At 39.8% G+C, this 12,622-nt stretch overlaps 1 protein-coding gene across 1 annotated transcript in view; it reads right to left on the bottom strand.

Moving 5' to 3' along the window:
* The window catches only part of kif6 (kinesin family member 6), a 306,561-nt gene that overhangs the window by 94,377 nt on the left and 199,562 nt on the right, over positions 1-12,622 (bottom strand). The window contains exon 13 of the mRNA XM_059519411.1: positions 7,531-7,719. Within this exon, the coding sequence (XP_059375394.1) occupies positions 7,531-7,719 (189 nt within the window). The remainder of the gene's footprint in view (positions 1-7,530; positions 7,720-12,622) is intronic.

Raw genomic sequence — 12,622 nt, 5'->3', positions numbered from 1 at the left:
GGAAAGTAACCTATCCTAATTTACTTTTAATATGGACCACAGAAAGACTGGCGTACTCTGTGTAGTTAAGGGGTGTCATAATAGCTGGTGCAAGAGTTAAAAACACCTGCAAGACACTTGTTTTGACCAGAGTTTGCTCTTTCCTCTTCGTTGTTGGGCAGACCCATTCCCCGAGAAACGATGCTCCAGTGAAGACTCCGAGGTGACGTCTCGTCAGAATATATCCACTAACAGGTACTGTACATTTAAGATTCTAGTTAAGTTACGTGCTCTAACATAAGACATTGTTTAAAGTATTCCTTTATCGATTACACTCCTATTGGGCATTAATAATATTTAGTGCTAAGCTGAATTTGTTGATAACAGCAGAAAACTGTTACAAAAAAGCGTATAGAGGGATAGCTAAATTTAAAATTGTCATTTACTTGCTCTCGAGTTGCTCCAAACCTGTGTTCATTTCTTTTTGCTACTGAACACAAAGGAAAATATTTAGAAGAATGTTTGTTACCAAGCAAATAATGGGTCCCATTAACTTCTATAGTAGTAAGAAATAATACTATGGAAATGAATAGGATCCAAGAATAGTTTGTATATTAACGTTATTACAAAACACTCCTTTGTGTTCAGTAGAACAAATACATTTATACAGGTTTAGAGCAACTCGAGGTTGAGTAAATAAAAAAAAAAAAAAACTATTCCTGAAAGCCAGGTAACATTACTGTGACTGTACTGGATAAAAGTACCACTGTATTGGGACTGGAACACCATGGTGCCATGTACAAAATACATTGCTACTTTTTTTTAAATAGGGGGAGGTGAATTTATCAGTTTCTCCTGAGCATCTGACTGACTTCAGTGTTGTGTTTTGCAGATGATGAGCAAGGTGACCAGGAGACCGCACAAATGGAGACATTGCAGCTGCCCCTTCAGTACAGTAATGCCTGAAAGCCTTGAAAGACCACACTTATGCCTCAGGGGATACAGTTGAAGATCCCTTAGCCCTTTCCATTCTCAAGAATGTCACTAGCTCTTTGTTGTACACTTAAATTCTACACTTCCAATTTTAATATGCAAATAAGGGATCAAATTCAGATGACCATGATGGAGTTGAAGTTGAATTTAATTCAAGGAGATCTTGCTGTATGCTTTGAGGAGGAGCACATGAGTCTATATTCAATGTCATTTTATATGAAATTCAGAATGGTGTAGTAATTTTGGATACATTGTATAGTTGTTTGGAATTATTCAGTTACCATTAAATATACTGGTTTTACACTAATATTTTTTAAATATCTTATATTACTACCTCATATATGCACACACACAACCACACAATCAAAATGTCAATGTGCAGTTTGTTTTGATCCCCCCCCCCCATTGAAAATGTAAATAATGTTAAATTTGTCATTTTTTACTAAATTCATGGAACTAATGGAAAACATTCTGAATAGTATTGAAAAAAAATAACTGCATCCAAAATAAAAAGTTAATAATAAATATATAAAAAGTACACACATTTTGTACAACTTTTATTTTAGATGCAATTCTGCACTATTTAGTAATCAATTTACGTATAAGAGTAAAAAAAAAAAAAAATCATTACTACTTTAAAACAGTAAGTAATTTCACGGATGAAAGAGAAAAAGTAGACATTAGTTACCTAAATCCTCAATGCAATCACATAACTACTGGGATTTAGTTCTGCTTTTAAAAATATGAATTCGCTTTCTGTTTTATGTACCAGCAGGTAACATTACTGATAAATGCCTCAGTGCTTTAATAATTCATATCATAGACCCGTCTACTCCAAACGCCAAAACGAAATATGAAAAAAGTTATTGCAGGCCACTTCTTCATTTCATCCTCCCACTGTGTCATCCACCGCGGGTGTTTAATTTTTAATCACTGTGTTTAATAGCATTCTGAGTGTGCGCCCACCATATCGCTCCTAAGCTTCTTAAAAAAGCTTCATCATTTGTTAGAGAATTAATTATCGAATGACGGATTAGGAAATAATCGCTTCAGTACATCCGGCATGCAATTATAAAAAAATTATATTAAAATAGCTGGACAAATCAGCTGCAGGCCACCGGGAATTGTCCCGGTTTTCCCGATGTCCAGTCCACGCCTGATTTCCACAGACAAGCAGAATGTGCAGGATTCATATATTGTCTTTTTGTGGCTTAATATTCACTACACTAGTCCATATCACATTTTGATTAAAGTGTACTGACCTACTTTTGATTTATTCATCCAAAATATGGCATATTCTGTCCGCGTTATTAGGCTATCTGGATTCTACAAACCAGATTGTGTTTCCACATCGCTAAAAATTATAGGGCGCTATGTCTCAGAATAGTCGGTGCAATTTGGAAAGAAATCAATTTAATCTGTATGTGGATGTGTATAAATATTCAAATGTAATCCCCTTTGTAATCATTAACATTTTCATAAGTAACTGTAATTTAATTACTATTTTTTTCTTAGTAACTGTAACTGATTACAGTTACATTTATTTTGTTATTAAATTACGTAATGCCATTACACGTAACTAGTTAATCCCCAACACTGGTCATGGGTCCAGAGAGATCCTCTCTGTGATATGTTTTCTCCTTTAATTGCCTGCTCCTGGAGTACCCAAAAAATTGTCTCTCTAATCAAAGTCACCTGATCCAGTTTATCAGCCCACTAGGAGTGACCCTAAACATGAAATAAGTGTGTCAGACAAAACAGACACTAAATATACAGATGTTTTGCAGACATGCCTAGTCTTTATCATGCAAATTCTACTTTTCTCTTGTATAGTTTCAGTGACAATCCATTTATGATATTGTAATGAATCACAATTGCACAATTTGCAATGGGTATTGGAGTGAGACAGTTGTATTTCAATAATTATTTGCTTAGAGCCCCTTTGAATAAAGCCCTCTTGAAGAGAATACTTTTTTTACTTGATCTTAGTGCTGCTTTCGACACCATAGATCATGACATACTCATAGATCGATTACAAAACTATACAGGTATTCAAGGGCAGGCTCTAAGATGGTTTAGATCCTACCTGTCCGATCGCTACCATTTTGTTTACTTAAATGGGGAGTCATCTCATTTATCATCAGTAAAATATGGAGTGCCACAAGGATCTGTCCTAGGTCCCCTTCTATTTTCAATATACATGTTGCCCCTTGGTAATATTATTAGAAAATACGGAATTAGCTTCCACTGTTATGCTGATGATACTCAGCTATATATCTCAACGAGACCAGATGAAACCTCTAAATTATCTAAGCTAACAGAGTGTGTTAAAAATGTAAAAGATTGGATGACCACTAATTTTCTCCAATTAAATTCGGATAAGACAGAGATATTAATTATTGGACCAAAAAACACTACACAGAATCTTGTAGATTACAATCTGCATCTAGACGGATGTACTGTTTACTTCCTCTACAGTCAAAAATCTGGGTGTTATATTAGACAGCAACTTGTCTTTTGAAAATCATATTTCCCATGTTACAAAAACTGCATTCTTCCATCTTAGAAACATTGCCAAGCTACGAAACATGTTGCCTTCCTGATACAGAAAAGCTAGTTCATGCATTTATGACCTCTAGACTGGACTATTGTAATGCACTTCTAGGTGGTTGCCCTGCTTCTTCAATAAACAAGCTACAGGTAGTCCAAAATGCAGCAGCTAGAGTCGTTACCAGGTCAAGAAAATATGATCATATTACCCCAATTTTACAGTCTCTGCACTGGCTACCTATTAAGTTCCATATAAGTAACAACCTAACTAGCCTTCTACCACGTTACAATCCATCACGCTCCCTAAGGTCACAAAACGCTGGACTTTTGGTAGTTCCTAGGATAGCAAAGTCCATTAAAGGAGGTAGAGCTTTTTCACATTTGGCTCCCAAACTTTGGAATAGCCTTCCTGATAATGTTCGGGGTTCAGACACACTCTCTCTGTTTAAATCTAGATTAAAAACGCATCTCTTTTGCCAAGCATTCGAATAATGTATCTTAAATTGTGAGTGTAGTTGCATCTGATCAAATGTGCATTTTTATTCTTTAGCTTGGGTTAAACTAATTAATTTTACTTTGTTGGATCAGCAGCTATGCTAATGATGTCTCTATTTGTTTCTATGTTTTGCCAAGGGATTTACATCCCTCAGAGGACCTCAGATGATGCTAACCCTGAATCAACAACAGAAACTAACAAATATTGCTACAATTGTGACTGCATCATATAATAATAATTAATTATTAATAATAATAATCTTCATCATCTGGACAACGTAATTTACGTCTTGTATTCATTTTTCTACAAATCCTGTCACACGTGCACAAACTGACAGTCACCACTTATAAGCTATTACTAAATATTGTAGAAACATAATTTTCTGTAAAGTTGCTTTGTAATGATTTGTATTGTAAAAAGCGCTATACAAATAAACTTGAATTGAATTTAAAAAAGAGAATCAGTGTATTTTGTAAGAAAAAAAATCTATTTACAGGTGCTTCTCAATAAATTAGAATGTCGTGAAAATGTATTTCAGTAACTCAAATTGTGAAACTCATGTATTAAATAAATTAAATGCACATAGACTGTAGTAGTTTAAGTCTTCTGTACTTTTAATTGTGATGATTTTGGCTCACATTTAACAAAAACCCACCGAATAACAATCTCAACAAATTAGAATACTAAATAAGACCAATAAAAAAAAAACAATTTTTTGTTAATTGTTGGCCTTCTGAAAGTATGTTCTCAATACCTAATTGGGGCTCCTTTTGCTTTACTTACTTACAATTCAGCATGGCATGGAGGTGATCAGTTTGTGGCACTGCTGAGGTGGTATGGAAGCCCAGGTTTCTTTGACAGTGGCCTTCAGCTCATCTGCATTTTTTGGTCTCTTGTTTCTCATTATCCTCTTGACAATAGCCCATAGGTTCCCTATGGGGTTTAGGTCTGGTGAGTTTACTGGCCAGTCAAGCACACCAACACCATGGTAATTTAACCAACTTTTGGTGCTTTTGGTAGTGTGGGCAGGTGCCAAATCCAGCTCAATGAAATCAGCATATTCAAAAAGCTGGTCAGCAGAAGGAAGCATGAAGTGCTCCAAGATTTCTTGGTAAACAGGTGCAGTGTACAAAAAAACACAATGGACCAACACCAGCAGATGACATTGCACCCCAAATCATCACAGACTGTGGAAACTTAACACTGGACTTCAAGCAACTTGGGCTATGAGCTTCTCCACCCTTCCTACGGACTCTAGGACCTTGGTTCTCATATTAAATACAAAACTTGTTCTCATCTGAAAAGAGGACTTTGGACCACTGGTCAACATTCCAGTTCTTCTTCTCCTTAGCCCAGGTAAGACGCCTCAGGAGTTGCTTAACAAGAGGAATACGACAACTGTATCCAAATGCCTTGACACGTCTGTGTGTTGTGGCTCTTGGTGCTTTGACCCCAGCCTCAGTCCAATCCTTGTGAAGTTCACTCAAATTCTTGAATCGATTTTGCTTGACAACCCTCATAAAGCTGCGGTTCTCTCGGTTGGTTGTACATCTTTTTTTTCTCCAAACTTTTTCCTTCCACTCAACTTTCTATAACATGCTTGAATACAGGACTCTGTGAACAGCCAGCTTCTTTGGCAATGGATGTTTGTGGTTTAACCTCCTTGTGAAGGGTGTCAATTATTGTCTTCTGGACAACTGTCAGATCAGCAGTCTTCCCCATGATTGCGTACCCTAAGTGAACCAAACCGAGAGACCATTTTGAAGGCTCAGAAAACCTTTGCAGGTGTTTTGAGTTGATAAGCTGATTGGTATGTCATCATATTCTAATTTGTTGAGATAGTGAATTGCTGGGTTTTTGTTAAATGTGAGCCAAATCATCACAATTAAATGAACCAAAGACTTAAACTACTTCAGTCTGTGTGCATTGAATTTATTTAATACACAAGTTTCACAATTTGAGTTGAATAACAGAAATAAATTAACTTTTCATGACATTCTAATTTATTGAGAAGCACCTGTATATAAACCTTTGCAAACAGTTATTTCTATCTTTCGCTAACTGTCGCACATGCATTCAGTTCTGGCGGATGACATATGACAAATCGTAAGGTCCAGTGAGAAATTACAAATGGGGAAGCGCAATGGAGAGAGCAGAACAAAACACTGGTCACGAATTAGAAGTACAAAACAAAGGGTGTGTTTTCACACAGTCAGCTCCCTAGTTCAATAGTCAGGCCACTGATAAGTTATTAATTAGATAACTAATTAATTAAACAATTAAACCAATATTTCAACTTGCCATTGCCTATGTTACTACAGTTCAGTTAGTGGATCAGGAGGAGCTGGCTCATGGCTGGCTGGTGTGTGACTAAGTAGAGGCGGGGCTAATTTGCGTATTCATAGACCCACGTATAGTAATTGTGTCAAGAGTATAGAGTTGAATTATTTTAAGGTATGAGAAAATTGTTTTCACAAGAAAAAACATTTAAATATGTCATTCTGATCATCAAAGATGAGTTTTAAAGGATGATATTTTTGACTACAGCCAAGCTTGCTGATGGTCTTGGAGCCCATTCAAGCTTTGTGCAGATCTACAATCTTGTCACTGACATCCTTTGACACCTCTTTGGTCTTGCCCATTGTTGTGGGAGAGGTTGGAATGGAAAACACAGATTGTGTGGACAGGTGTCTTATACATCCAATCTATGGTAGCCAGAATTCTTGCTGGTTAGTAGGGGGTCAAATACTTATTTCACTCACTGAAATGCAAATAAATTCCTAACCTTTATATAATGTGTTTTTTTGTTTGTTTGTACTTTTTGTTTGATTTTCTGTGTCTATCTGTTAAAATAAACCTACCATCAAAAATTACAGATCCTTCTTTTCTTTGTTAGTGGGCAAACTTACAAAATCAGCAGGGGATCAAATACATATTTTTCCCAGTGTATTTCATCCAGTCTAGTTTTGTTTTTTCCTTTTGTTCTATTCCAGTTAATTGTTTCTAATATTTAGTTTTTAGTCTAATATTTAGTTTTTAGAGTCTTTACTTTTGATCTGTTATCTCTTGTCTCCCTTATTGTATTTGTGTATGATTGACATTCTGGTTCCTGCCGTTTCCTGAGTCCTCCCTGGCCGCAGCTTCTTCTGGCCTAACAGACATTCTGGTGCTTCAAGAGTTACTAACACAGTGCCAAGCCTGTGGTTCCTTGGGCTTCTACCTAGTCTCATTTGCCGCAGAATCTGGAGTTTCTCCTTTCTCTGCCAGCCTGTTTCCTCTGTGAAGTTCACTGGCCTATTTTCTGGACTGTTTGCCTGCCTCATCCTTTTGTGTTCCCAGTTCTGTTAATAAATTTTGTTCCCATGTCTGCATCTGGATTGGACATTATCCTGCTATTTTTTTTAATTTTTTTTTGAGTGGTTAGGCAATTAAAAGCATTCATAATATTGATCAAAACCTGGTCAATAAATGATATATAATATAGGGCTGAGATCTTGTTTGTGTTCACTCACCTCTTTTTGTGGTCATCAAATGCTCAGCATGAGTGTAAACATTAGAGGGGTTGTATTTTGCACTCTCTTCCACCTGTTTAGTTGTGGCTGACAAGGATGATTGGTTGGTTGATGGGTACAACAGGGCCAGTTGGGAAGTGACATCTTGAAATTTCTTCTTTTCTTTCTTAAGCAAGTTCACTAATACACCTGAGAAATGTAAATTAAGGATAATAATAATTTTATGAAAAAGAAAAAAATTTTCATTTTGGAGACCTGTGTGATACAAAAAGAAACAAATGCAAAAAAAATCATTTTTTTAATGGTTATTCTTCTCCAATTGGCTGTTAATTGCGATTCAATTACTATTGAGTTGAACTTGAGAACCAGATTTATTTTCAAATCATTTGGACTGTTTTAAATCTGTTTATTACAAAGGTATGACTTAAAAGAACTGAAAAAAAAAATCATACAAGCTTGGAATGACATTAAGTTAAATAAATAATGACTTAAATTTTCATATTTTGGTGAACTACTCATTTACAGCTTATACAAACTTTGAATGTATGGTTATCTCAGTATACATTAAGTACATTTACATTCATGTAAACTGTAGAGATGCCAGTATATCTCAAGGTTCTGCCACACTCCACATTTTGATTGACAATTGTTCAATTGTGATGCTGATTATTTAAAAAGACACTTAGAGCATGGGAGTGTGCCCACATAGTACATTTTGAGCCTCTCATGTTAGGTTAAGCTATACATTTTCCCACGCTGTAATGGGTCAATTACTGTGAACACTAGTGTTGCGTGTGTTGGATTTTTTTCCAACTCGCATTACGCTTTGCGTAACAAAGCCTTTGGAGCTCAGAAGTTGTTCTTTGGTTCACTCGACAATATTGTTGTGGTTATGACAAGGTGACGAACATGATTTTTGTTTTGATTGACAATTGCTTATCTTTTGCATTTTTGCATGACATTTTTCTCACTCGTGCTCATCGCAAAAACACCCTGAAAAGATTCGTACTTTGGTTTACACAACCATAATGTCATCATTACAAAACGATGTGCCCCAATGGTGCACGCTGGGTACAATAAATTGAGTAACACCTCAAATTTAGCATCCACCTCATCCTGCATTTTTAGATGACAATAGCATATTTAAGGGTTTATTTTTTGAAGCTTTCTTGCTTGTGCTCAGTGGTGCAAATGGAGGAGATTAACTGGTGGGAAAAGTTAGGAAGTTTTGAAGATGAATGTCTGATAATTACCTGCCTAATTTTGAGAAAACAAAATCAATCACTCAGTCAATCAATCAATCACACACTCACTTACTCACTCAATAAAAAAATTATCAATTAATAAAAATAATAAATAAGGTTATTACTAATAATAATAATAATAATAATAATAATAATAATAATAATAATAATAATAATGATAATAATGTAACAAGTTGGCTGTCTAATCAAGCGCATGACGAAAGAGTAAATTTCAAGAGAGTATTTAATGCAAATTCCAGGAGTAATCCAAACTTAAATCCACAACACAGACTCAGAGAACTGATGGAAACAGAGGATTTATGTCACAAGTCAGTCAGGCTCATCACAGCACATTCCCTCACCTGAATATTAATCACCAGCACCTGTTTTCGATCCAATCACCCATTCCCCAGCACTGTAAAAACACACACCTCAGTCACTCTCATCGTCCGATCTCATGACTTCTCAGCGGAACATCCCTCTGTCAAAGTTACTAGCATTGACGCCTCTAAAACTTATCTCTTGTGCTTACCTTCTCTCCAGTGATCTCCAATCTTCTGTGGCTCCAGTGCAATGATCCTCTGATACCTCCATTTCCCACCATCACTGAGGTGTGTGCTCACTCCCGGCAAATCTGGTCATTCCATCCAGCAAGAATACCTTCTGGTTTCAAGCTCTCTCATCCTCCATCCACCTGCAACTCTCCCTCTGTCTCTACCTACTGGTTTTAATAAAATCCAGTTTTCCACTAACCCTCTGTCGCCAGTCCATTTGTTACAAAAGATCGGACCGAAAGCCTGAGGATGAGCAAACCCAACCCATTCCAGGAACTGGTGGATTCGCTGCAGCGTTTACTGACACCTTTCGCTGCTTCCTCAGCTCCTTCGGCCAGGGCTCATCCACCACAACATCTGGCATCTTCTCCTCCGGCTAACTTCATGAACTCCAGCCCTGTAGTCAGACCAGCGCCATACTCCGGATCGGCAGAGGACTGCAACAGGTTTCTCCTCCAGTGTTCACTAGCCATTGAACAGTCAAAAATTGCATTTTTTATCTCATCTCTCACAGGTCCCGCTCTTCGTTGGGCCGAGACGATATGGACACAAGCTGGTCCGGCTACCCAATCTCTGGAGAACTTCATCGCTCACTTCCGGCACAACAGAAGGTTATTCGTCGGTTGGTGAGCAATTGTATAATCTAAAACAGGGAAAAATTACCATACATTAGTATTCCCTGCAATTCAGAACCCTAGCTGCTGCCAGTAGCTGGAGTGAGGCATCCCTCCTCACAGCGTTCTGTCAAGGTCTGGAACCCAAACTTCACCTCCACCTGGCCGCGTACGATTATTCATGTGGTCTGGATAGATTAATTCAGCTCCCTAAGAATGCTCACCAGCCCGACCACCCACACGGTACCGCCGGATTGAACCCCAGAATCCTCCGGAATCTGACCCTGAACCTATGCAAACCGACAGCCATCGTCTCACCCCGACTGAGCGGCAGAGGCGGCTGACCCAGGGACTATATATCTACTGCGGCTCAGGGGCCCATCACATCCTGCCCCCTTCGCCCACCACGTCCAGCTATGAGTTACATCAAACCATCTCCCATTAAGATGAACCCTCTCACCACCACTGTACAACTTACTGCTGACAACGGCACTTTTCCAGTTACCGCCCTCTTTCAACTCTGGGTCAGCCGGGAACTTCGCCATAGATCTGATTACGGGTGCGCTAGTGCCTCGTGGCAAAATTTATCCACTCCCTCTCCCAGAAAGGAAGACCATGGAGGAGTACATAGAAGAGGCACTAAAAAAAGGTTTAATAGTTCCATCTACGTCCCCTGCCACATCCAGTTTCATCTTTGTGGCAAAAAAGGATGGAGGCTTGCGGCACTGTATTGACTACCAAGCTCTAAACCAATCATAGTCAAGTTCCGGCATCCTCTTCCCCTTGTCCCATTAGCCCTCAAACAACAGTAATATTCTCCAAAATGGATCTCAGAAGTGCATATAATCTCATCCGTATCCGAGAGGGAGACGAGTGGAAGACGGCTTTTGTTACCCCTACTGGCCACTATGAGTACAGGGTGATGACGTTGGCCTAGTCAACGCCCCTCAGTCTTCCAGGACTTTATGCATGAAGTGATCCGGTCGTACCTCAACCACTTCGTCGTAGTTTACATCGACGACATCTTCATCTACTCCCGGAGCCTGGTCGAACACCGCCAACATGTCAAAGCAGTCCTAACCCGGTTACGGGAGTTCCATCTCTTCCTCAAGGCCGAGAAATGCACCTTCCATCAGCCTTCGGTTCACTTCCTGGGGTATGTCATCGATAGTTCAGGTATCCACATCAATGAGGGGAAGATCGAAGCCATCACTTCCTGGCCACTCCCATCAACCATAAAATAACTTTAACACTTCTTAGGTTTTGCCAGTTTCTACCATCCTTTTATTAGGAATTACAGCTCAATCACCAGTCTCATCACTGACCTTCTTTGGTACAAATCAAAGTCTCTGTCTTGGACCCCAGCTGCCACTGAAGCCTTTACTACCCTCAAACAAGCCTTCACCAAGGCCCCCTGTCCTCACCCTGACCCAGACCTCCTTTTCGAGGTAGAGGTGGACGCCTCAATCACTGGAGTTGGAGCAGTGCTTTCTCAGCAGCAGGGGACTCATCCCCAGCTCCATCCATGTGCCTTCTTCTCCCAGAAGCTCAGCCCAGCGGAGAAAAATTGCGATATTGGAAACCGGGAGCTACTAGCAATCAAACTAGCTTTGGAGGAATGGCAACACTGGGTCGAGGGAGCTGTCCATCCCTTCACAGTTTTTACTGATCACAAGAACTTACAAACCCTCGCCAAGCTTGATAGGCCTTATTCTTCACCAGATTCCACTTTACTATCTCCTAAAACCCAGCCCTCGCAAGGTAAAAGCTGATGCCCTCTTCCGAATTCACGCATCTGAGGAAAGTACAGACGAGCCAGAGACCATAATCCTGACCCAACTCATAGCCAGTCTGATTCAGTGGACCTCTCCGCCAGTCGCCTCTGAAGTCCCCCCTCCTGCTCCACCAGGCTGTCCCCCCGTACTCAGGTATGTCCCACGGACACAGCATACCCCGCTTATTCATGCCACTCATACCTCCCTGGGCACTGACCACCCAGGGGCTGACGCAACTCTCTTGCTGCTGAAGGACAGCTTCTGGTGGGCCAATATGGCAGGAGACGTAAGGAGATTTGTCCAGGGTTGCACCGATTGCGCCATCTCCAAAAGTCCCTGACATCTTCCCGTTTGCAAGGTTCACCCACTACCCATTCCAAACCATCCCTGGTCACAGCTAGGAGTGGATTTTATTACGGACCTACTTTTTTTTGGATGGTAATACCTGTATTCTGGTCATTGTTGATAGATTCTCTAAATTCTGCCAGCTCATTCCCATACAGGATCTTCCCACTGCCCTAGAAACAACAGAGCTCCTATTCAATTGGGTCTTCCGCCAATTTGGACTCCCGAGGACATAGTTTCGGACTGTGGATCACAATTCATATCCCAGGTATGGAAGTCCTTTTTCTCACTCCTAGGTGTAACTGTAAGGCTCTCCTCAGGATACCATCCACAATCCAGTGGTCAAACTGAACGGAAGATAGAGGAAGTAGGTCGCTTCCTCCAGACCATCTGCCATGGCCACCAGGACTCCTGGAACCAGTTCCTGGGCTGGGCCGAGTACGCCCAGGATTCACTCCGTCAACCATCCATGCGTCTTACACCATTCTAGTGCGTGCTCGGTTACCAGCCCCCTCTTTTCCCTTGGTCAGGAGACCCGTCCAATGTTCCTGCAGTCGACT

The sequence above is a fragment of the Carassius carassius genome, chromosome 31 (assembly GCF_963082965.1).
Source record: "Carassius carassius chromosome 31, fCarCar2.1, whole genome shotgun sequence".
In the NCBI taxonomy this organism is placed as follows: domain Eukaryota; kingdom Metazoa; phylum Chordata; class Actinopteri; order Cypriniformes; family Cyprinidae; genus Carassius; species Carassius carassius.
Note: the sequence above shows the minus strand (reverse complement) of the source record. Positions and strands in the feature narration are given on the sequence as shown.